At 40.7% G+C, this 27,335-nt stretch overlaps 1 protein-coding gene across 1 annotated transcript in view; it reads right to left on the bottom strand.

The window, feature by feature from the left end:
* Positions 1–27,335, bottom strand: part of DNAH6 (dynein axonemal heavy chain 6) — a 319,440-nt gene that overhangs the window by 69,850 nt on the left and 222,255 nt on the right. Inside the window, exons 60-62 of the mRNA XM_066267533.1 lie at positions 23,115–23,294; positions 20,012–20,245; positions 13,358–13,493 (exon numbers count right to left, since the gene is read on the bottom strand). Coding sequence (XP_066123630.1) covers positions 13,358–13,493; positions 20,012–20,245; positions 23,115–23,294 — 550 coding nt within the window. The remainder of the gene's footprint in view (positions 1–13,357; positions 13,494–20,011; positions 20,246–23,114; positions 23,295–27,335) is intronic.

Below are 27,335 nucleotides of genomic sequence, written 5' to 3'. Positions count from 1 at the left end.
ATCAAGAAGACATAACAATTCTTAATATATATGCACCAAACCAAGGAGCACCAAAATATATAAGACAGCTACTTATTGACCTTAAAACAAAAACTGACAAAAACACAATCATACTTGGAGACCTCAATACACCGCTGACGGCTCTAGATCGCTCATCCAAACAGAGAATCAACAAAGACATAGTGGCCTTAAACAAAACACTAGAGCACCTGGATATGATAGACATCTACAGGACATTTCATCCCAAAGTGACTGAGTATACATTTTTCTCCAGTGTACATGGATCATTCTCAAGAATTGACCATATGTTGGGTCACAAAAACATCAGCAAATTCAGAAAAATTGAAGTTGTACCAAGCATATTTTCTGATCATAAAGCCTTGAAAGTAGAATTCAACTACAAAAAAGAGTAAAAAAATCCCACAAAAATGTGGAAACTAAACAATATACTTTTAGAAAATGAATGGGTCAAAGAAGAAATAAGTGCAGAGATCAAAAGATATATACAGAGTAATGAAAATGACAATACGACATATCAGAATCTATGGGATGCAGCAAAAGCAGTGATAAGAGGGAAGTTCATATCACTTCAGGCATATATGAACAAACAAGAGAGAGCCCAAGTGAACCACTTAACTTCACACCTTAAGAAACTAGAAAAAGAACAAAGACAACCCAAAACCAGCCGAAGAAAGGAGATAATAAAAATCAGAGCAGAAATAAATGATTTAGAGAACAGAAAAACTATAGAAAAAATTAATAGAACAAGGATCTGTTTCTTTGAAAAGATCAACAAAATTGACAAACCCTTGGCAAGACTTACCAAGGAAAAAAGAGAAAGAACTCATATAAACAAAATCCAAAATGAAAGAGGAGAAATCACCACGGACACCGTAGATATACAAAGAATTATTGTACAATACTATGAAAAACTTTATGCCACTAAATTCAACAACCTCGAAGAAATGGATAAATTCCTAGAAAAATACAACCTTCCTAGACTGAGTCAAGAAGAAGCAGAAAGCCTAAACAGACCTATCAGTAGAGAAGAAATAGAAAAAACCATTAAAAACCTCCCCAAAAATAAAAGTCCAGGCCCTAACGGCTATACCAGCGAATTTTATCAAACATTCAAAGAAGACTTGGTTCCTATTCTACTCAAAGTCTTCCAAAAAATTGAAGAAGAAGCATTACTTCCAAACACATTTTATGAGGCCAACATAACCCTCATACCAAAACCAGGCAAGGATGGCACAAAAAAAGAAAACTACAGAACAATATCTCTAATGAATACAGATGCTAAAATACTAAACAAAATACTAGCAAATCGAATACAACAACATATTAAAAAATAATACATCATGATCAAGTGGGATTCATCCCAGAATCTCAAGGATGGTTCAACATACGTAAAACGGTTAACGTAATACACCATATCAACAAAACAAAGAACAAAAACCACATGATCTTATCAATAGACGCAGAAAAGGCTTTCGATAAAATACAACACAGTTTTATGTTTAAGGCTCTCAACAAAATGGGTATAGAAGGAAAATATCTCAACATGGTAAAGGCCATATATGATAAACCATCAGCTAACATCATATTAAATGGCACTAAACTGAAGGCTTTCCCCCTTAAATCAGGAATAAGACAGGGTTGTCCACTCTCTCCCCTCTTATTTAATGTGGTACTAGAGGTTCTAGCCAGAGCAATCAGACAAGACAAAGAAATAAAAGGCATCCATATCAGAAAAGAAGAAGTAAAGGTATCACTTTTTGCAGATGATATGATCCTGTACATCGAAACCCCCAAAGAATCCACAAAAAGACTACTAGAAACAATAAGCCAATACAGTAAGGTCGCAGGATACAAAATTAACATACAGAAGTCAATAGCCTTTCTATATGCCAACAATGATACAACTGAGAAGGAACTCAAAAGAATAATCGCTTTCACGATTGCAACAAAAAAAATAAAATACTTAGGAATAAACATAACAAAGAATGTAAAGGACTTATATAATGAAAACTATAAACCATTGTTAAGGGAAATCGAAAAAGATATAATGAGATGGAAGAATATACCTTGTTCTTGGCTAGGAAGAATAAATATAATCAAGATGGCTATATTACCCAAAGCAATATAGAAATTTTATGCAATTCCCATCAAACTTCCAATGACGTTTTTTAAAGAAATAGAGCAAAAAATCATCAGATTTATATGGAAGTATAAAAAACCCCGAATAGCCAAAGCAATCCTAAAGAAAAAGAATGAAGCTGGGGGCATTACAATACCTAACTTCAAACTATATTATAGGGCCCTGACAATCAAAACAGCATGGTATTGGCAGAAAAATAGACACTCAAACCAATGGAACAGAATAGAAAGTCCAGAAATAAAAGCATATATATATAGTCAAATAATTTTTGATAAAGGGGCCAAGAACACACAATGGAGAAAAGAAAGCCTCTTCAATAAATAGTGCTGGGAAAACTGGAAAGCCACATGCAAAAGAATGAAACTGGACTACAGTCTCTCCCCCTGAACAAAAATTAACTCAAAATGGATCAAAGATCTAAACATAAGACCTGAAACAATTAAGTACATAGAAGAAGACATAGGTACTCAACTCATGGACCTGGGTTTTAAAGAGCATTTTATGAATTTGACTCCACAGGCAAGAGAAGTGAAGGCAAAAATTAATGAATGGGACTACATCAGACTAAGAAGTTTTTGCTCAGCAAGAGAAACTGATAACAAAATAAACAGAAAGCCAACTAAATGGGAAATGATATTTTCAAACAACAACTCAGATAAGGGCCTAATATCCAAAATATACAAAGAACTCATACAACTCAACAACAAACAAACAATCCAATAAAAAAATGAAAAGAGGATATGAATAGACAGTTCTCCCAGGAAGAAATACAAATGGCCAACAGATATATGAAAAGATGCTCATCTTCTTTAGCTATTAGAGAAATGCAAATGAAAACGGCAATGAGATACCACCTCACACCTGTTCGATTAGCTGTTATTAGCAAGACAGGTAATAGCAAATATTGGAGAGGCTGTGGAGAAAAAGGAACCCTCATACACTGTTGGTGGGAATGTAAAGTAGTACAACCATTATGGAAGAAAGTATGGTGGTTCCTCAAAAAACTGAAAATAGAACTACCGTATGACCCAGCAATCCCTCTACTGGGTATATATCCCAAAAACTCAGAAACATTGATACGTAAAGACACATGCAGCCCCATGTTTATTGCAGCATTGTTTACAGTGGCCAGAACATGGAAATAACCAAAAAGCCCATCAATAGATGACTGGATAAAGAAGATGTGGCACATATACACTATGGAATACTACTCAGCCATAAGAAATGATGACATCAGAACATTTACAGCAAAATGGTGGGATCTTGATAACATGATACGAAGCGAAATAAGTAAATCAGAAAAAACCAGGAACTGTATTATTCCATACATAGGTGGGACATAATAGTGAAACTAAGAGACATTGATAAGAGTGTGGTGGTTATGGGGGGGAGGGGGGAATGGGAGAGGGATAGGGGGTGGGAGGGGCACAAAGAAAACAAGATAGAAGGTGACAGAGAATAATCTGACTTTGGGTGGTGGGTATGCAACATAATTGAACGACAAGATAACCTGGACTTGTTATCTTTGAATATATGTATCCTGATTTATTGATGTCACCCCATTAAAAAAATAAAATTATAAAAAAAAAAGAATGAGATCAAAGAAGAAATTAAAAAATTCCTAGAAACAAACGATAATGAGCATACATCAACTCAAAATTTATGGGACACAGCAAAAGCAGTCCTGAGAGGGAAGTTTATAGCATTACAGGCATACCTCAAGAAGCTAGAAAAAGCTCAAATAAACAACTTATCCCTGCATCTAAAAGAACTAGAAAAAGAACAGCAAGTAAAGCCCAGAGCTAGTAGAAGGAAGGAAATAATAAAGATTAGATCAGAAATAAATGACATAGAGGCTAAAGAAACAATACAGAGGATCAATGAAACCAGGAGCTGGTTTTTTGAAAAGGTAAACAAGATCGATGAACCTTTCATGAGACTCACCAAGAAAAAAAGAGAGAGGACTCAAATAAATAAAATTAGAAACGAGAGTGGAGAAATAACAACTGACACAACAGAAATACAAAATATTGTAAGAAAATACTATGAAGAACTGTACGCCAAAAAACTAGACTACCTAGATAAAATAGACAAATTCTTTGAATCATATAATCTTCCAAAAATCAATCTGGAAGAATCAGAAAACCTAAACAGACCAATTACAACAAATGAGATCAAAACAGTTATCAAAAAACTCCCAAAAAAGAAAAGTCCTGGGTCTGATGGCTTCACAAGTGAATTCTACCAAATATTCAAAGAAGAATTAACTCCTATCTTTCTCAAGCTATTTCAAAAAATTCAAGAGGAAGGAGGACTTCCAAACTCCTTTTATGAGGTGAGCATAATTCTGATTCCAAAACCAGGTAAAGACAACACACACAAAAAAAATTATAGGCCAATATCCCTGATGAACTTAGATGCAAAAATCCTCAACAAAATATTAGCAAACCAGATCCAGCAATATATGAAAAAAATCATACAGCATGATCAAGTGGGATTTATTCTTGGGAGGCAAGGCTGGTACAATATTTGCAAATCAATCAATGTGATTCATCATATAAACAAAAGAAAGGAGAAAAACCACATGATAATTTCAATAGATGCAGAAAAAGCATTTGATAAAGTCCAGCACCCATTCATGATCAAAACTCTCAGCAAAGTGGGAATACAGGGAACATACCTCAACATGATAAAGGCCATCTATGACAAACCCACAGCCAACATCATACTCAATGGGCAAAAATTAAAAGCAATCCCCTTAAGATCAGAAAGAAGGCAGGGATGCCCCCTTTCACCACTCTTATTCAACATAGTTCTGGAAGTCCTAGCCACAGCAATCAGACAAGAAAAAGAAATAAAAGGCATCCAAATTGGAAAATAAGAAGTAAAACTATCATTATTTGCAGATGATATGATATTGTATATAGAAAACCCTAAAGTCTCAGTCAAAAAACTACTAGACCTGATAAATGAATTTGGCAAGGTGGCAGGATATAAAATCAATACTCAGAAATCAGAGGCATTTTTATACACTAATAATGAACTGTCAGAAAGAGAAATCAAGGAATCAATCCCCTTTACCACTGCAACCAAAAAAATAAAGTACAGAGGAATAAATCTAACCAAGGAGATTAAAGACTTGTACTTGGAAAATTATAAAACATTGATAAAAGAAATCAGGGAAGATACGAATAAGTGGAGGCATATACCGTGCTCATGGTTAGGAAGAATAAACATCATTAAAATGTCTATATTACCCAAAGCAATTTATAAATTTAATGCAATACTGATTAAAATACTGATGACTTACTTCAAAGATATATAACATATATTCCAAAAATTTATATGGAACCAAAAGAGAACACAAATAGCCTCAGCAATCTTGAAAAGGAAGAATAAAGCGGGAGGTATCACACTTCCAGATATCAAGTTATATTATAAGGCCATTGTACTCAAAACAGCATGGTACTGGCATAAGAACAGGCACATAGATCAATGGAACAGAACAGAGAACCCAGAAATAAACCCACAGTTCTATGGACAACTGATATTTGACAAAGGAGGTAAGGAAATACAATGGAGTAAAGACAGCCTCTTCAACAAATGGTGTTGGGAAAATTGGACAGCTACCTGCCGAAAAATGAAACTAGAACACCAACTTACACCACTCACAAAAATAAACTCAAAATGGATAAAAGACTTAAATATAAGCCGTGAAACCATAAGCATCTTAGAAGAAAACATAGGCAGTAAGCTCTCTGACATCTGTCACAGCAATATATTTGCTGATTTGTCTCCACAGACAAGTGAAATAAAAGACAGGATAAACAAATGGGATTTTATCAAACTAAAAAGCTTCTGCACAGCTAAATACAATAAGAACAAAATAAAAAGACAAACTACACAATGGGAGAAAATATTTGACATTGCGTCTGATAAGGGGTTAATAACCAAAATTTATAAAGAACTTGTAAAACTTAATACCAGGAAGACAAACAATCCAATCCAAAAATGGGCAAAAGAAATGAATAGACACTTCTCCAAACAGGACACACAGATGGCCAATAGGCATATGTAAAAATGTTCAACATCACTAATGATTAGAGAAATGCAAATTAAAACCACAATGAGATATCACCTCACACCAGTAAGAATGGCGCTCATCAATAAAACAACACAGAATAAGTCCTGGAGAGGATGTGGAGAAAAGGGAACCCTCCTGCACTGCTGGTGGGAATGCAGACTGGTGCAGCCACTGTGGAAAACAGTATGGAGATTCCTAAAGAAATTAAAAATCAAACTGCCTTTTGACCCAGCTATACCACTGTTAGGAATATACCCCAAGAACACCATAGCACTGTTTGAAAAGAAGAAATGCACCCCCATGTTTATGGCAGCATTGTTCACAATAGCAAAGATTTGGAAACAGCCCAAGTGTCCATCAGAGGACGAGTGGATTAAAAAGCTTTGGTATATATATACTATGGAATACTACTCAGCCATAAGAAATGATGACATAGGATCTTTTACAACAACATGGATGGGCCTTGATAATATTATACTGAGCGAAAGAAGTAAATCAGAAAAAACTAAGAACTATATGATTCCATACATAGGTGAAACATAAAGATGAGACTCAGAGACATGGACAACAGTGTTGGGGGTACAGAGTGGGGGGAGGAGAGGGAGGGGGTTGGGGGAGGGGAGGGGCACAAAGAGCATGGCTTTTCAGCATTTGCCATATTCCCCCTTTAATCTATAGACAGACAGCAAATATTTACTTATAGTGTTTCCACTATAAAGACTGCTGTCTTAGGGACAAATGCTGATGAACTATTTCAGCAGTTCCTCCTTCTTCAAAGACTTATATGTCATAATTGAGCTCCATGTTTCATAGGACATACTCAAGCTCACTCCATGCTCCCTGGAGCTTTAACACAAGGGAATGCCTTTTTTTTTTCCTTTGGTTGTATTTTTTCTTTTATTTATTTATTTTTTGTATTTTTCTGAGGATGGAAATGGGGAGGCAGTCAGACAGACTCCCGCATGCGCCTGACCGGGATCCACCTGGCATGCCTACCAGGGGGGAATGCTCTGCCCATCTGGGGTGTTGCTCTGTTACAACCAGACCATTCTAGCGACTGGGGCGGAGGCCATAGGGCCATCCTTAGTGCCCGGGGTGGCTTTGCTCCGGTGGAGCCTTGGCTGCATGAGGGGAAGTGAGAGACGGAGAGGAGGGAGAGGGGGAGGGTGGAGAAGTAGATGGGCGCTTCTCCTGTGTGCTCTGGCCAGGAATCGAACCCGGGAATCCTGCACACCAGGCCAATGACTCCTACGGGTCTACCATATCATGCTTTTTACTTAAAAAAAAAAATTTACATTTCTTTTGAAGGCTGATGAACAGGAGACACCAAATCTTTTTCGCCTGCAAACTACTACCTTCTTTATTAGGTGCAGCTAATAACACTGTTTTGTCTTTTTCCAAATAGCTCCAGATATATGGAAAAGATTTATATAGGTGGATGGGGATCCTCAAACCCCTGAGCGAGATCTTCTGAACATGGCTTTTAAGATACCTAGAGGCAGAAAAAGCCCAATAGAGATCAGGGGAACTGCCAGCTTTTAGGATACACCCTTAAAGTCTCCAATGCCCCAAAGGGGTCTCATAGGATGCCATCTGGGTCCTGCTTCAATGGTGGAAAGGAAGGTCATTGAGCTAAAGCCTGCCAGGCTTACATGCCTCTGCTGTGAGGAAACAGGGACACTGGAAGGTAGGTTTTCCCCTCGCTCCTCTAAGGAGGGTTCAGTCTCTTCCAGCGCTGCTCCAGCCACCTATGACCTAACCTTGCCCAGAAAGCTGGGGTTTGCCACTGAAGGCTGAAGGTGCCCAGGGCCGTCGGCCCCATCTATGACACTGTGGATGAGCCTAGGGTATTTATTCCAAGAAGCAGGTAAACTGATCTCATTTGCCCAAGGGCCACTTAACTATGTTTTGCCTGAATAGTCAGGTTTTTTATTCTTCCCTCAAAGATCTCTGTTGTGGGTGTTGATAGTCCTATTTTCTGCTGCTTTGCTTAATATATAGTGTTTCCTTTATCCCTCCTACCTCAATGTCCCACTCATATTTCAGGCTGGGACCTACTCCTAATTTAGAGCTCTCTTTCCCCCTTTTGCCAACTTGTATTATGAATTTACCTTTGCCACCCAGCTTAGTGTATCCCAAGGTTCTCTTTACCATGCCACAGTCGCAGAGCTCCAGGGAAAAGCAACCTGGTCTCAAGTCTCCAGGCAGAAGAGAACAGAAGCTCCATATCCACACATGCTGCAAATGGCTTTTCCAGTCTACCTGAATCATTACCAGCTAGAAGCAGCGGTCATTGGGACTTGGACATGAGCTGCAAAGTATAGAATGGTGACAACAATTCCAGTGCCATGCGGACTTTTCCTGTGTGGACTTTTCCTGGACTCCTGTTCCCTGTGACAGCTCCTAACAGACTGAACTGGGATTGGGTTGCATTTTTCAGGGATTTGGCATGGTGTTGGGGCCAATTTGGACTTGGTGAACATTTTAAGGACACTACTCTTTTATGGATTCTTGCTGTATTGGCCAAGAGTTTGCTTAAACGCTTGTAATCACGGTAAAAAAAAAATAGAAGACTGGATAAAGAAGATGGGGCACATATACACCATGGTATACTATTCAGCTAGAAGAAACGATGATATTGGATCACTTACAGAATGGTGGAACCTTGATAACATTATGCGGAGTGAAATAAGCGAATCAGAAAAAAACAAGAACTGCAGGAGTCCATACATTGGTGGGACATAAAAGCAAGACTAAGAGACATGGACAGGAGTGTGGTGGTTATGGGGGATGGGGGGAGGGAAGGGGGGAGAGGGGGAAGGGGAGGGGGAGGGGTACAAAGAAAACTGGATAGAGGGTGACGGAGGACGATATCTCTTTGGGTGATGGGTATGCAACAGAACTAAATGGCAAGATAACCTGGAAATGTTTTCTTTGAATATCTGTACCCTGATTTATTGATGTCACCCCATTAAAATAAAAATTTATTTATAAAAAAAAGAAAAGAAAAAAAACCCACTACATTTACTATCAGTTTTTTTCTACAAATGTAAATATATAAATTTCCCCCATCCAGCCAAATTAAAGAGCAAAGAATTTAAAATTTGATTAGAAAAAACATCAACAGAAAGCCATTTATAGAAAGCAAAGGTAAAAAAACCCACAATATGTTAAAAATAAAAGTATGCATAGGAATAAAAGTGAGCAAAAGGAAAATTGAAGTGATAAGAATAACATTAGCTATTTGAAGGCAAATATAATTAAATCAGACAAATCAGGTGAGTTACATTAAAATACAAACCTCATAATAAAAACACAATAAAATAAACCTATATGTTCCAGATAATAGCAGAAGAATACATCAATCACTTCTGGAGGTAGAGGAGAAAGCAGGAAAAAAATTGTGGTAAAAAACACACTATAATCAGTCTGTGACAAGGAAGCAAACTGAAAATTCTGGCATACGTAATTTAAACAGTACAAATAATATATGACTAAATCAACATATATACAACTTTATGCACAAATAAGCATAATATATTGCTCCCCCTTCGCCCTGGCCTAATTATAAGAAACGGGCTTGCATTTGACTTGCGAGTTAGGATCCTAGTTAGCCCTTACAGTGGTTATAACATGCAGTGAGAATTAGTGTTGAAATTCCTGTAGGTACAGGGTGAGCTGTGTGCTGTGAGCCTCTCAGCAAGCCAACACAGCCCACAAGGAAACAGGTTCCTGGGGTCAAACAGTAGGCAAATAGTTGGCTTACATTTGAGGCTATAAAACAACTTTCTCCAGTTGGTCTGCTGGTGCTTTCCTCTGAGGGTCTAAAAATGGCAATAAAAGAGTTGTTGACAGAAATTTAGTGACACTGAGACTACATCCTTGCAGTAGTGTGCACCTCTGCAAGACTTCTAATTTCTATATCAGGTCCATGGCATGAGACCACAAGCAACAGCACATCAGAGTGCTCTTTGGTTGAAGGTGGCTGTATTGTTCTGAGCACCAGGTAACAGAACCATTCATTCCAAAAGGACTGCTTTTCTTTTGAGATTATTGTATAATCACTAGGGCTTTGACTAATAAGACAGATAAGACAGCATGTTTTAAATGATAACTAATAGGACATAAACACTTAGCATCAAAGACAAAAGACTGAGGCAATTAGGAAGTTTTTGAAGATACGAACGACATTGGAATTATTAGACTTCATCTGCAAAGATCTAAAACCCACCTCTAGAGCATAAGTTATCCTATCACACATGGACAAACCTTCACGCTCTTACAGAATTTCCAGGATAAATCTTGAAAATTTACAAACAAAAGCAGGAAAATAGTTTTAAATTGCTGAAAAATAGTTCCAATTGATAGGGAAAACACACAGTGCCTTTGCTTGGACACGATGGCTTGTTCTTAGAATGACTTTGCCTTTTGGCCTGCACCTCTTCTCTCTCTCTCGGCCTCTGTGTTTATGAGGGTCTATCTGGGCCTTTCGGCTTTGGGTCTTTGTAAATGTCCATCTCTGGCTTCGCCTATGAATGTTTTTCTTTTTCTGTTCTACCTCCACTGCTAGCTGTATTTTTTAACTGGTGTACAATATAGAAACATAATTTCCATTTGATGTAGTTATTGAAGAACATTTATTTTTCTATTCTTTATTAAAAAATCAAATAAGCATATTAGGATCCCAGAAATTCTGGCCCATGTGCTCAGTTAAGTAAGTGTTGGTATTAGAAGTATAGGAATAATTATTAAAAAAATAGAAATAGAACATAGGGTATCAAAGCAGATGAGGAAAGAGAAAGAATATGGACAATGTATTTAAATGCAAGAAAAAAAAATTGAAGCAAAGAAAAAGTCTGCTGCTCTGTCCTGATAGACAGAGTGTCATCTATGCCCTGAGGTCGTGGGTTCAATCCCTGGTAGGGACCACACCAGAAGCAATCAATGATTACACAGCTAAATGGAACAAATGAAATGAGTTGATGTTGATGCTTCTTTTTCTCCTTTTTCCTCTCTGTCTCTCACTTCCTCTCTCTCAAATCAATGGAATTTTTTTACAAGTCTGCCAAACAACAACAACAAAACAAAACCCACAAAATAAGATGATAAATGTAAGTCCAAATAGATCAGGGTTCCCTAGCCTCCTCTCTACTGACATTTTTTGGTCAAGTGGTTATTTGTTGGTTGTGACGGATTGTTTTGAGCACTGCAGGATGTCTACCCACATCCCTGATCTCTAGCAACTAGATATCACTAGCAACCAGAAATTTCCTCAGGCACTGCCTAAGTCTCTCAGGAGACAAATCTTCCCTGGTTGATAGCCTCTGTAGTAGATCAATAACCATAACAAGTATAATGGAATTAAAACTTCTCTGTTAAAAAAGAGAGACTCTCACACCACTTAACAAAACCCCACAAAAGGTACACCGAAAACACAGTGACACAAGAAAGTTGAAAATGAAGAGTGTAAAATATAGAGGAGAACACTAAACAAGAAAAATCTGCTGCAATACTGTTAACACTAAATATATTTATATACACACACATATATATGCACATTATATATTTTTAAGGCAAAAATGCACTACTTAGGATAAAGAGAAATATTATTTAATAAAAAAGGAACAATAGATAGGAAGATAATAATCATAAACCTATTTGTCCTCAACAGCATAGTTTCACAAAATATAATGGGAAAAATTTCAGAATTACAAAGAGAAATTATGTCATAGGGGTAGACTTTAGTATACCTCTCTTAGATACTGACAGATCAAATGTAAAAAATTAGTAATATAAACACAATAAGTTTGATAGACTTTGAGGAGATATGACGTAAGTCAGGCAGAGACAGAGAAACACCAGAAGATCTCACTTATATGTGGAATCCAAAGAGAAAAACACCAAGTGAACACAACCCCTGACTCCCTAACCTCATAGATACAGAAGACAGACTGGTAGTTGCCAGAGGAGGGGGGAGGAGTGGGAAAAATAGATGAAGGGAGTCAAGGTACAAACTTCCAGTTACAATATAAAATAAATAAGTCCTGGGGATGTAATGTAAAACATGGTGCCTATAATCATATTGTATTATATATTTAAAAGTTGCTAAGAGAGTAAATTTTAAAAGTTCTCATCACACAAAAAATTCTGTAACTATGCGTGGTAATAAATGTTAACTAAATTTATGGAGTCTTGCATCCAAGAAATGTCACATATGGAACATTTTACATAAATTGAAGTCTATGTAAATTACAAAGTATCAATTTTATGCAGACTGTGAATATAATTTCTATAAGTTAATTAAATTATTAACAAAAAGATGGTTCCCAAATATCCTAAATGCTTTTGAACTAACAAGTTTACTTTTAGAATTGAAAGGGCTACATATTAAAAGTTGTGGGGAAAAATTACTATAGAATATTATAATACAGAACAGTCGAGTAGTCATTATCTATGGGGAGAAGAATAAGGGGACTGTGAAGAGGTATGAGGGGGTTCTGGGAGGCTGGGACTGTTCTAGTTCTTGATTTGAGTAGTGGCTCATACGTATCATTAATTTTTTTTATTTATTCATTTTAGAGAGGAGGGAGGGGGGGAGAGAGAGAGAGAGAGAGAAAGAGAGAGAGAGAGAAAGGGGGGAGGAGCAGGAAGCATCAACTCCCATAAGTGCCTTGACCAGACAAGTGCAGGGTTTTGAACCGGCAACCTCAGTGTTCCCAGGTTGACACTTTATCCACTGCACCACCAGAGGTCAGGCTGTATCATTAATTTTTGATAATCAAGTTGTACAACTGTAATTTTGTGGACCTTTCTGTATGCATGTTATCTTTTAGTAAAAAGATTTAAAAATACTGTGAGATGCAGCTACAGCAATACTTAGAGGTAAATGTATATACCCTTAAAATGGGCATAATAGTAAAGATAAAATACTGAAAATTCATGGGCTAAGCATTCAAGAGATTTAGAAAACAAGTAATTCACAATTTCTTAACAATGAAGATATTTCCTAGTGAAAAATACTGATATTGCAGGGAAGGTTAAAAGAGACATTAAAGTTAGGATTTATGAGCCTGTTTACAACCCCCTACAGCAGATCCTTTTTGCCATATTACCTAAACGTATGGAAATAGGATGCAACAGTATATATTGTGTAAGTCCTATAAAAGCTGGAAATGATTCTTCTAAGTCACAGCATGCAAACCACATGGGAGTAAGCAGCCAGGGAACTTCAGGCTTAAGTGGGCGTTCCTAAAATAAAACAGAAAGAAACAAATAATAATTCACAAAGATAACCACAAAATATACCTTCATCCTCATCTAAGTGAAAAAGCAAGCTCTAATAGCATGTTAAAAATAACCATTTACTTGGCCCTGGCCGGTTGGCTCAGCGGTAGAGCGTCGGCCTGGCGTGCGGGGGACCCGGGTTCGATTCCCGGCCAGGGCACATAGGAGAAGCGCCCATTTGCTTCTCCACCCCCCCCCCCTTTCCTCTCTGTCTCTCTTTTCCCCTCCCTCAGCCGAGGCTCCATTGGAGCAAAGATGGCCCGGGCGCTGGGGATGGCTCCTTGGCCTCTGCCCCAGGCGCTAGAGTGACTCTGGTCGCGGCAGAGCGATGCCCCGAAGGGGCAGAGCATCGCCCCCTGGTGGGCAGAGCGTCGCCCCTGGTGGGTGTGCTGGGTGGATCCTGGTCGGGCGCATGCGGGAATCTGTCTGACTGTCTCTCCCCATTTCCAGCTTCAGAAAAATACAAAAAAAAATAATAATAAAATAAAATAACCATTTACTTAAGACAAGTAATAAGATATGGTGAAATAGAAATGGTGTGGAATCAATTCTATCTGTAGATCTTTGCACAGAAGTGCAGCTGATGTAGGCTTTGGGCTTTCAGGCTGACATTGCAGAAAGCAGTTGATCTGGTGAAGGGTTAGCATATGTTAAGTCTACTTCCAGTCTGTTCTCCAACACATCACACTAGTCTTTCCCCAACCCCAGGTATTCTTATGGTTAAACATCCCCCACCCCCCGGAAATCTAGTCTCCAAACCAGATTCCCAGATGTTCTCACCTCTAGGAGAAAGGGAAAGCTGAGTAGAAGACCACTCTCAGTAGCAAGACAAGTGGCAATCTTATTCTGATTGGGTTAAATTTATGTCTAAACATTTCATATATTCCTAAAATTTTCTGGGGAAAGTATTATCCCATCTGATAGTATTCCATGAAGCACTTTCCATGTGAGTAAACAGTTTTAAAAGAGACAGAAACAGCTGTGATTGTAGAGTTAAACTAGTTTTTTATGAAAATTTCATGAATATTTGCCTGAGGTTCTATACCAGGGGTCGGGAACCTATGGCTCGCGAGCCAGATGTGGCTCTTTTGATGGCTGCATCTGGTTCACAGACAAATCTTTAATAAAAAAATAATAATGGGCCTGACCTGTGGTGGCGCAGTGGATAAAGCATCGACCTGGAAATGCTGAGGTCGCTGGTTCGAAACCCTGGGCTTGCCTGGTCAAGGCACATACGGGAGTTGATGCTTCCTGCTCCTTCCCCCCTTCTCTCTCTATCTCTCTCTCCTTTCTAAAATGAATAAATAAAATAAAAATAAAATTAAAAAAAAATTAAAAAAAAAACTCACTAAAAAAAAATAATAATAATGTTAAAAATATAAAACATTCTCATGTATTACAATCTATTCATTTCCTACTGCTCATGTTCATGGGGACAACACCAAATTTTTATTGGATAATGCATAACGTACGTGGGTCGTTGTATGGCTCTCATGGAATTACATTTTAAAATATGTGGCGTTCATGGCTCTCTCAGCCAAAAAGGTTCCTGACCCCTGTTCTATACATTTTAAAACAGCTTTTTTGAGATACAATTCATACACCATTGCTATTCACCCATTTAGAGCATATAATGTATTTTAATAAATTCACAGATATGTACAACCATCATCACACTCAATTTTAGAACATTTTATCTCTTCAACCATACCATGTAATCTTTAGCTACCCATGCCCCCCAGCCCTAGACAACTACTAAACTGCTCTCTGTCTCTATAGATTTGTGTATTCTGGACACTTCATACAAATCAAGTTTTATAAAATGTGATCTTTTGTGACTGACTTCTTTCACTGAGCTTAATGTTTTCAAGGTTTATTCATGTTTCAAGGGGTGGTATATACTAGTACTTCATTCTTCTTTATAATGAAATAATATTCCATTGTATGGATATAGATAGCATAATTCATTTATTCCCTCATCAGCTGATGGATATTTGGGTTGCTTTTACCTTTTGGCTATTATAAATCATGCTACTCTGAATATTCATGATCAAGTTTAGTGTGGACATATGTTTTTATTTCTCTGTGGTATAGGCCTAGGAGTGGGCCTGCTGACTCATATGGGACTCCTATGTTTAATTGTTTGAGGAGCTGCCAGATTGTTTTCCAAAGAAGTGGCACCATTTTTGCTCTTATCAGCAGCAGTTTATGAGGGTCTAATTTCTCCACATCCTCATCAACAAGTTGCTATCTTTTTGATTACACCCATTCTAGTGGGTATAAAGTGACATCTCCTTGTGGTTTTGATTTACATTTCCCTGATGAATAATAATGTTGAGCATCTTTTCATGTGCTTAGGTATAGATTCCCTGGAGAAATATCTCTTCAGGTCCTTTGTTTATTTTTAGGTTAGGTCCTTTGTCTTTTTTTTTTTTTTTTTTTTTTTGTGACATAGAGAGACAGAGAGAGGGACAGATAGGGATAGACAGGCAGGAAGGGAGAGAGATGAGACGCATTAATTCTTTGTTGTGGCTCCTCAGTCTCCTTAGTTCACTGATTGCTTTCTCATATGTGCCTTGACTGGGGGGCTACAGCAGAGTAAGTGACCTCTTGCTCAAGCCAGCAACCTTGGGCTCAAGTCAGCGACCATGGGGTCATGTCCACGATCCCATGCTCAAGCTAGCGACCCAGCGCTCAAGCTGCTGAGCCTCCACTCCAGTCAAATGAGCCTGCACTCAAGCTGGTGACCTTGGGGTTTCGAACTTGGGTCCTCCATGTCCCAGTCCGACAACACTTTATCCACTGTGCTACAGCCAGGTCAGGCTCATTTGTCTTTTTGTTATGGAGTTTTAAGAGTTCTTTATATATTCTAGATACAAATCCTCTATTAGATATGATTTAAAAATATTTTCTTCCATTCTGTGGGTTGTTTCATTTTCTGTATAGTGTCTTTTGAAGCAAAAACATGTTTATTTTTTATTTTTATTTATTTTTTCTTTTTTAGGTGAGAGGAGAGGAGATAGTGAGGCAGACTCTCACATGTGCCCCGACTGGGATCCATCCGGCAACCCCATCTTGGGCAGATGCTTGAGTACTGAGCTATTTTTAGCACTAGAGTCTGATGTACTCGGACCAACCAAGCTATCCTCAGCACCCAGGGCCACACACGAACCAATCAAGCTACTGGCTGCAGGAAGGTAAAGAAAAAAAGAGAAGGGGGAGCAGGAGGGGAGGAGAAGGAGATGGTTGTTTCTCCCATGTGCCCTGACTGAGAATCAAACCTGGAACGTCCATACATAGGGCAACAAACACTCTATCCACTGGTCAGGGCAATATACTTATTTTTGATGAAGTCCAATTTCTTTATTTTTTTTTGTTGTTGCTTATGCTTTTAGTATCACATTTAAAGATTCATTGTGAAATCTGTGGTCAGGAAAATTTACTTCTATGTTGTATATTAAGAGTTTTAGGTCTTATATTTAGATCATTGGTACATTCTAAGTTAACAATTATGTGATGACAGGATACAACTTCGCTTTCTTGCTTGTGGCTATCCAGTTGTCCCAGAACTATCTATTGAGAAGACTTCTTTTCCCAATAAGTTCTCTTGGCACCCTTGTCAAAAATCAGTTGACCACAATCATATCTCTATCTATCTATCTATCTATCTATCTATCTATCTATCTATCTATCATCTATCTATCTTTATTCTAGATATACTGTCTTGACTATTGCTGTTTTGTAGTAAGCTTTGAGATCTGGATCCTTTCCAATTCTATATGAATTTTAGGATAAGCTTATCAATTTCTACAAATAAGTCAGCTGGGATTCTGATAGAAGTGATATTAAATTTGTAGATCAATTTGGGGAATATTGTCATCCTAACAATATTAAGTATCCAGTCTATAAATGTGGGGTGTTTCTCCATTTGTTTGGAAACTCCAATGTCTTTCAACATGTTTTGTAGTTTTCAGAGTATAAGTTTAAACTTTCTTTGTTAAATTTATTTCTAAATATTTTATTCTTTCTGATGTCATTGTAAGTGGAAATGTTTTTCTAGTTATATTTTCATCTTGTTCACTGCAAATATATATAAAAAACAAGAACATAATTTTGAAAATTGATTTTGTACCTGCAATTTTGCTGAGCTTTTTTAATTAATTCTAACAGATTTTATTTTAGTAGGTTCCTTAGTGTTCTATATACAAAATCATGTTGTCTGCAAAGAGAGATAGTTTTACTTCTTTTCCAATCTGGATGCCTTTTATTGAATTTTCTTGCCTACCTGCCTTGAGAAGACTCTCCATTGAATACAACATCAAAAGGAGTGGTGACAGCAGATGTCCTGCCTTGTTTCTGACCTCAGGGGTAGCACCAGGCACTCACTGTTATGTCTGATGTTAGCACGTGCCCTTTATCCAGTGGAGGATGTTCTCTTCTATTTTTAGTTTGTTGCGTGTTTTTATGATAAAAAAGGTATTGAGTTTTGTCAAATGCTTTTTCTGTGTCTACTAAGATAATTATATGGTTTTTCTTTCTTATTCTATTGATTTATTGACCTATTGATATGGAGTACTTATGATAAAAGTGGTAATACTAGTATTATGATACTAGTAACTAAATAAGTAAAGTAACTAGCTAAAAGATATCACCCAAACACATTTAGAAAAAAATCAGTCAAGAATATATATATATATATTTTCTTTTTTTTTTGTGGTGGAGGAAAAAAAAGATTAAGAAAAAAAGCTTTTGAGAAGTTTCTGAAGATGATTTTTGGATAACTTTAAGTTTTTTTGTTTATTTGTTTGTTTTGTTTTTTTGTATTTTTCTGAAGCTGGAAATGGGGAGAGACAGTCAGACAGACTCCCGCATGCACCCGAGGGGATCCACCCGGCACACCCACCAGAGAGCGACGCTCTGCCCACCAGGGGACGATGCTCTGCCCCTCCGGGGCATCACTCTGTTGCGAACAGAGCCACTCTAGCGCCTGGGGCAGAGGCCAAGGAGCCATCCCCAGCGCCTGGGCCATCTTTGCTCCAATGGAGCGTTGGCTGCGGGAGGGGAAGAGAGAGACAGAGAGGAAGGAGAGGGGGAGGGGTGGAGAAGCAGATGGGCGCTTCTCCTGTGTGCCCTGGCCGGGAATCGAACCCGAGACTCCTGCATGCCAGGCCGACACTCTACCACTGAGCCAACCGGCCAGGGGAACTTTAAGTTTTTGAGTTTGATGGTATTTAAAATGTATTAAAATGTTTTTTTGTTCTTCATGAGAAGTAACAGGTGGTACTGGAATAGACACAGGCTCTGAAAGCTCAGACGCAGGTTTGAATCAGACTGTGTCATGGATTAGTTATATAATTTTGGAGAGTTCTTTAAGCCCTCCAAGTCTTGGGAAGACTACAGACAAGGCAGCTAACAAGAGTGCTGTGAGCAACCAAGTAATGCTCAGCAGTAGAGTGAAGTGGGTAAGAGGACAAGCTCTACAGACTGCCAGGGTTCAAATCCTGGTTCCAAACTCTATTAAGCACAGGTACGTGATCATGACAAGTTACTTAATCTTCCTGTGCCTAATTATCTTATCTGAAGACTGTAGATAAAATTAGGAATTCATATAAGAGGATTACTGAGAGGAATAAATGAGTCGATATACTTCCATAGCAAGTCCTTTGTAAGTATTAACTGGGATTATGAAGTTAAGATAGCATTAAGCAAGGATTAATAGAATATGTATGCACACAAGATGGGTGGGGCTTGGGGTTGGGGAGGCAAGATCACCTGGTGGAAAGGTCTCGCCTGGGTTTGTCCCAGGAGCATAAGGCACTGGGAGTCAAATAAAAGCATCAAGTCCAGCCTCCCAGTGATACACTGAGGCTCAGATAAAGCAAACAGGTGCAGGTATCATTTCTGCAGGGGCCAAGGATGGGCTCGAGCTTGGCAAGACAGAGCCAAGAGTTAGAATGGGGTTAGACGGAACTGTAGGCAGGATTTGCGGGGACTATGGCTTAATTCAGGGCCACCAGGTTTGTGTATGTGGATAAGTCACTCCAATTTAAGGGGCTGGAGCAAGTTAGCTAAAAGGATGAACACAGAGGAAGAAACTAGCAGAACTCATACTGCGGTATTGCAGAAGGTGACAATCAGGTTAGATTACTCCCATACTCTATAACGAAAGATGCACCCAGTATGTAGCGAGCGGGTCATGATTTCACAAACTGTTCTGCTACATCTGTGAATTAGAACTTTCATTAAGTTTTAACTCTTCATACTTGTAAGATGGTCAACTTTATAGAACATCCCTTTTGTATGGTGAGGCCATTGCTGCATAAAGAGGCTCAATGTCACAGCACCCAGAGACTAAGTTCTAGTCTGGGCTTCCTGACCCCCAATGCTCCCAAACTGGGCCACACAGCCAAATGTGTAAACTTGGTAGGTGCCTGTGGGCTCTATCTATAGTAATATTTACAATCTAAACTTGAAACAGGTACCTTTTCTAATCCCGCAGAACCTCGGAGAAAGAAGTGCCATTCAGCATCAGTTAAGTTTCCTTGCTGACGCATGATCTCAACACAGAGCATAAAGCTGTAGATGAGTTTATGTTGTTCAAAAAGCCCTCTGGAAACATTGACATAAGCAGTTAGAAGGGTTTGTTCCAGCAGTATGTCCATGCGCTGCTGTAGATCATCTGCCTTCACAGAAGTTTCGATTGTTGTATTGAACAACTGTGGGAAAGAGAGCTCTGTCAGTGTTTTTGTTTAATTCAGTTTCTGGGGAGGATATAAGACTTCTACTCTTCACCTGCCTCCTCCCATATTCAGGAAACAAACAGCACCACAGGCAATGAATACTCTACTATGAAAAAGTCCAGAATTTATCCCAAATCGATATGTGATAGTTATTTTCTGCATTCTCTTCTCTCTTCTCATTTTTTGGAAAAGGACCAATCCCAAACTCCTGACAAAAAAAAGGCATCATCTCTTTTTTCTTTAAACTGAATTTATTGGGGTGACGCTAGATAAAAAATTATACAGGTTTCAGGTGCCCAACTGTACAACACATCTCTACACTGCAAAAGGCATCCCCTTAATGAGAGGCAGAAAACGTTGAAAAATGGAGGTGAGCTGGCAGAACCGGTTGTCTCATTCTCAACTCAGATTTCATCATCCCTTTGAGTGCAAGACTAAAGAGCAAGGTAAGGTCATGAGCTTCTCTTGGCTCTTCCCCAACATAATTCTTAGGGTATGGGAAGAATGTGCTAAAGTTTTCTTTGAAATTTAAGAGACCCCCTTCCTATTTCCTACCTGGAAATGTGAGAGCAAGCCCCCTGCTCTGGAGGTGGCCTGCATTACAAGGACACTGGGAAGGCTGCAGAGATGGTGACATTGAGGGCTTCAGCATGAGAGAGCCATTCTACAGCCTGTAAGTAGCTTGTGAAGAAGATCTAAAAATTCCCAAGGACACAGCTGTGTAAGGAAGCTTGTGTAGAGCTGAACTCATGGCCTTGTCTGGAAGTCATGGGGAAAGGGTACCCCGCAGAGAGACTGGAGGAGTCTCACGAGGGATGAGACGGGCATGTGGCTTCAGTCTCAAAAGATCTGCAGCACAAGGGGCAAAGGTGCAAGGGGATAGGGCACTTACACCACGTTGTCTGGGTGGTGGGCTTCTCTCTCCTGCTGGAGTCTGATCTCCCAGAAGACAGAATTAAAGCCTCACCCATCCCTGTCTGCCCCCATGGCGCTGAGGACCATTTACTACTTCATTAGTATTTCATAGATGAAGAGTCTGTTTCCAAACCTTCATAAAAAAGTTGTTGAAATATCCAAACAATCTTTATGGCCCTAGACCAAGCTTAGGTTACCCTCCAGACATCTTGTTTAGGACCCATATGAGGTACAGCAAACATGTTGGATACAAGATCCACAGAAGTTGTTTGCTACCCCTCCCATTGAGAAGTGAAGTGTAAACCCCTTCTTCTTGAATCTGGGCTAGCCCTGACTCAGCTGACCGAGAAGTTGCAGCAGAAGTGATGAGGCATGACTCCCAAGGCCAGGTCATCAGAAACCTTGAAGCTTTTTTTATACCTTGGTTTCTTAGAACGTTTGCTTTGGGAAGGTACCCTCTTGGAACTCAGCTGCCATGTTGTAAAAAGCCTAAGGCACATGGAGGGCCGATGTAGGCCACTGTTGATAGCCCAGCTGTGCGGGTGAGCCAGTCTGGATGTCCAGCTGATCTGAGCCTTCAGATGACTGCAGCCCCAGAAACAGGGTTCACTGGAGAAAGTGGCATTGAAGCCGGGAGGGAGGACACTCTAACCAAAAGGAGTGTCAGAAGCATAAAGCACCCAGTGAGTGTGGGGAAAATCTGGCTGCTACAGAGGAGTAATGGGAAGTGTGGCTGGAAAGATAGAACAAGCACTTTGGAGTGTGAACTGTGTTTGATGGACAGTATCTGTAAAAATCCATTTAGACCCCAGTCTTGGAAAATACTGCGCATAAGCTGGCCTGGCTTCCAGTGCAAGAGCCAGCACTAACCAAAGGTATCAGGGCCTATATAACAGGAAGCAAAGATGTGTTACAGGGAAAGGCATTCACAGTTTTCTACTGTGTGTGGCATATACGGAGAGGCCTTTGTCTGTTGAGCTGTGTTATGGGTATGAGTACAGGTGATTAGACGTGAAAGTAAGCTAAACTGCTCTGCACAGAGCAGGCAACAACATAGACAAGAGGGGAGCAGGAGCTGGTAGATGGGAAACTGAGCCAGTAGGGCGTATGTGGGTGGCTGAGAAGAGGTCACCAGTAACTGAGGGAGACCTGGGAGGGAACGGAGGGACCACTGAGGGGGCTGGGTAAGTTTTGCTGTGTAGTCAGCGGTGCAAACTCTATTTCTTTCCTGGATATCTTCAGGTGAATTGACATTGCCTGCCAAAAATTTGTGACACTGAATTTGCTTCTGGGAGATATGGAATGCTGCCCCAGAGAGGATGAGGTTTGGAAACATCCCAGTTAGGAGACATCAGCTGTAACTGAACTGTGAATGAGCTCTGGGAGGGAGACCATCAGTGAAACAAGGCAGTCTTACAGGAAGATGGGGGGAGTGGGAAGGGAGCAAAGGACAGCACCTCTAAATAAAAGCCAGGGGTGGGAGGACAGCCCATTGTATGAAAAGTTCTGGGAAAAAAAAGACACAGGCCAATTAATTAGCTTAAGCATCAGTGCTGACAGAGGCTTGAGTTACTTGACCAGAGGAAAGGACACTGGATTACTGTGGAGAAAGTATAAAGAAATAGCGCAGAGTTGTGACCCTTAAAAAAAAAAAAAGGCAGGCCAGAATGAAAACAAGCTTGCTAGTTAGTGAAGGAAGCCCAGAGAAAACCTCCCTTTTGTCCCTGGTCAGAGCATCTGAGTGTGTGGGGCACTGGAGTCTATAGGAGACGGGCAGGTGCAGCAACCTGTGAACCGGACATCCACACCCAAGCTCCTGGAGGATTCCACCCCACAACTAGACTCATGATATTTGAGGCCAGGAGGAAGTTGACAGGGTTTAAAAGAAAACCAAAGAGATAAATTTCACTAACAGCAACAACACACTTACCTGTTTAAAGTATTTTAATGAATACTGATACATGGGATCGATTTCTGAGAGGCTGGCGATCACGAAGTACATAACAGAGCCCTGAGTGGCAATGGGACGGTACTTCTCCCGAGCGACGTTTATCATCAATTCAGTGGACTCTGCTTCCTTCAGTCTGCTTTTAATGGCACCAGAAGTGATCTGAATAAACATATAAAGACAGGTTCTTAAGGATATGTTTTTTAAGAAATGGTGGGATTTGGGGAATGTATTCAGTTAGGTCTAGAAAATACAGTAAATAAAGATATGGTGAATTCCTGGTTATAATAAGGAGAAACAGGCAAATGGGAGCAGGAAATATGAACAGCCCTGAAAAAACTGGAGAAGAACCTCTCTGAGATGCAAACCTGAATTCTTCTGAAATAGAAACACTGAAACATCTCTCAATTTTCCCTGATTTCCAATTGATCAGACCTAAAATGATTCAACCTTGACACAAGGAAAGGGACACCCATAGCTTTTGGAATGCTGTCCAAAATCAGTGATTAGCGAGAGGCTGGAAGAAAGTGCTAACCCATCCCACTCTGAAGTAACAAGGGAGACTAATATTTCCTCCCTCTTCCCCTCTCACTCCCAGGGATAGGCATAAGGACATCTGGGGATGGAAGCTCTTGTTTGTGAAAGGTTGTACCCAACTTAAGTGGAGATGTTTTCAGTGTCCTAGATGTTCTCCTGGTTTCTGCATTTTGGATCTGTGGCCCTGGGGAAACTTTCAGCAAGTGGCCTTTCCAGGATTCCCTGCTTTGTCTCCCTCAGTCTCTCTACATTGCTGGCTGTCCCTGTCCTCCCTGTCCTTCCACTTTTTTTTCAGCAGTGGCTGTCCGCAGGTTGGAAGATCCTTTGTCTCTAGAAAGTCAAAGGGTCTGGGGCAGAGACCATGAAAATTTACTATGCGGCTCTGCTGTTAAGTATTTGCTATACTAAAGAGAGTTATGGGGGACCTCAGGTTTCTGCCTAGAGTCTCAGTGTCCACTAGATATAGAATGTGAGCTGCATATATAATTCTAGCTTTTCTAAGTTTATTACAAGTAAAATTAATTTTAACAATATATTTTATTTAACCCACTATAACCCAATATTTGTTGGCTATAAAAACATATAATTCAGGCCCTGGCCAGTTGGCTCAGTGGAAGAGCTTTGGCCTGGCGTGCAGAAGTCCCAGGTTTGATTCCCGGCCAGGGCACACAGGAGAAGTGCCCATCTGCTTCTCCACCCCTCCCCCTCTCCTTCCTCTCTGTCTCTCTCTTCCCCTCCCGCAGCCGAGGCTCCATTGGAGCACAGATGGCCCGGGCGCTGGGGATGGCTCCTTGGCCTCTGCCCCAGGCGCTAAAGTGGCTCTGGTCGCGACAGAGCAACGCCCCAGAGGGGCAGAGCATCACCCCCTGGTAGGCAGAGCGTCGCCCCCTGGTGGGCGTGCCGGGTGGATCCCAGTCGGGCGCATGCAGGAGTCTGTCTGACTGTCTCTCCCCGTTTCCAGCTTCAGAAAAATACAAACAAACAAACAAACAAAAAACAACAACATATAATTCAGAGGGAAAATGGCAATGGAGTAGGCGGATGTTACAACTCCCACTGGCCAGAACCAAGGTGGATTACAAACTTAAATTAGGAACAATCATCTTGAAAAACCAACTTCGGACTAAACTAAGAGGAATATATAACCAAGCATCACTGAAGGAACCACACTGAGCTGGTAGGAAAGGCAGAGACATGGAAAGGGCTACCCTGCTCCCAGGAGTGAGCAGCGGCCCAGAGTCTCTCATGTTGGGGGGGGTTCCTGGAGAGTTATGGACCCCCAGCCCTAGAATCAGAGCCCCAGCTTGGAGCCCCAGAGACTAGAGGAGGTGCACGGACAGTAGTTAGCTGAAAGAAGAGCCGGATTACTGTTTGCGAGGAGGAGACAGAACTCTCAGACCCAGGCTCTGTCTTAAAGGGACCGCGCAGAAAACCTTGTTCACATCCACTTACTGAGGACTCTGGGAGTGAGGAGCGCCAATAGGACTGAAGTTGTGAGAGGAGAGTGTAATCTTGGGGTCACAGGGAGAGACTGTGGGGGACAGCCACCCTGACCCCTGTACTGGGTCACTCCCTGAACTTAAAGTGGCCATTCTTCCTGGGATAATTAAGCCAGCAAAGGGAAGCAATTACCCCACCCACCAGATGCTCTTCTGCTTCAGTCAGTAGAGAGAGACACTTAGAAGCAGGAGACATAGGATCTGAGTGCAAAGGTCAGTGCTACACGGACCCCCCCCCCCAACCTGCTGAGAACCCTCCGAAGGGCAGGAGGGCCCGGCTATGGCCACACTTGGCCCACTCAGCAGTGGGGGGCAGAGTCCAGCAAAGCTGCCCATGCAGCAGCGGCAGGGTCAAGCCTGGAGAAAGGTGCTGTGTGCCTGCTGCAGGCAGAGCCAGTTGGTCAGCATGGCGATGGTGAGGGGTGGAACCCAGCACGGCAAGGAGTCCCCAGTGCCCCCGGAGCAGCCTGAGCTGTCCCATGAGCTGTGCTGGTGCCCGAGTGCCTGAGGAGGTGGAGGCAGAGATAGGCCAGCGGAGAGACCTCACTTCACAAATAGAGTGGCCACACACACTGGCCAAGAGTAGATAAAAGCCAGCCTAAGAGTGCAGCTGATATTTACAACAACATTGGGGCCCAGCATTGGCAGCCACAAATTCTCGATCACTTGTAGCTCCAAGAAGGTTCCTAAAGGCCAGTCATAAGCAGTGACCCCCACTAGTTTGCACCAGGTTCTGGCCAGGGTGGTCTAGGGCTGGTACTTCCAGTGGCCAGATATGGACAGCATCAGCTCAGGACCTAATAACCATAGTTAGAGTGGTATCTAGTCTATACAGAGACAAAATGAGAAGACAGAGAAGTGCAATTCAAATGAATAAACAAGAGAAATCCCCAGAAAAAGAACTGAATGAGATGGAATAAACCAAGATACTAGATGCAGAGTTTAGAATAATGATTATTAGGATGTTCAAGGATCTTAAAGCAACAATAGATGGACAAAGTGGGCACCTAAACAAAGAGATAGCTGGTATCTAAAAGGACATTGAAATCATATAAAAGAATCAGACGAAAATGACAAACACAATATCAGAAATGAAGACTACACTAGAAGGAGTGAAAAGCAGGCTGGATGAAGCAGAGGATCAAATCAGCGACTTAAAGGACAAGTGAAAGAATGAAAGCAGAACAGCAAAAAGAAAAGAGGATCAAAGAGTCTGAGGAAACTCTAAGAGAGCTCTGTGACAAAATGAAGAGAAATAACATCCACATAATGGGTTCCTGAAGGAAAAGAGAAAGAACAAGGGATAGAGAATCCGACTGAAGAAATCATAGCTGAAAACTTTCCTAATTTTTTTTTTCCTGCATTTTTCTGAAGCTGGAAATGGAGAGAGACAGTCAGACAGACTCCCACATGCGCCCGACTGGAATCCACCCAGCACGCCCACCAGGGGGCGACGCTCTGCCCACCAGGGGGCGATGCTCTGCTCCTCTGGGGCGTCGCTCTGCCATGACCAGAGCCACTCTAGCGCCTGGGGCAGAGGCCAAGGAGCCATCCCCAGCGCCCGGGCCATCTTTGCTCCAATGGAGCCTCGGCTGTGGGAGGGGAAGAGAGAGACAGAGAGGAAGGAAGGGGGGGTGGAGAAGCAAATGGGCGCTTCTCCTATGTGCCCTGGTCGGGAATCAAACCTGGGTCCCCTGCATGCCAGGCCGACGCTCTACCACTGAGCCAACCAGCCAGGGCCAACTTTCCTAAATTGATGCAGGGAAAAGTCACAGAAGTTCAAGAAGCATAAAGAATCCCTTTAAAGTGGAACCCAAAGAGACCTACACCAAGACACATCATAATTAAAATACCAAAGCTAAGAGGGAAAGAAAGAATACTAAAAGCTTCAAGAGAAAAACAGTCAATCACCTACAAAGGAACCCCCATAAGGATGACATCTGACTTCTCAATAGAAACACTTGAGGCCAGAAGGGAATGGCAAGAAATATTAAAAGTAATGCAGAACAAGAACCTACAACCAAGACTTCTTTATACAGAAAGCTATCGTTTAAAATTGAAGGAGAGGAGTGACGTCAAAGAAAGGGCGCTGTGAGGAGTGCTCCCAATACCTCTCCCTGAAACTTCAACAAATTCAACAATTAGAGACAGAAAAACAATCTCAGGA

Source organism: Saccopteryx bilineata, chromosome 3, assembly GCF_036850765.1.
Source record: "Saccopteryx bilineata isolate mSacBil1 chromosome 3, mSacBil1_pri_phased_curated, whole genome shotgun sequence".
Classification (NCBI taxonomy): Eukaryota; Metazoa; Chordata; class Mammalia; order Chiroptera; family Emballonuridae; genus Saccopteryx; species Saccopteryx bilineata.
The sequence above is the reverse complement of the archived record's forward strand: the minus strand, read 5'-3'. Positions and strand labels throughout refer to the sequence as shown.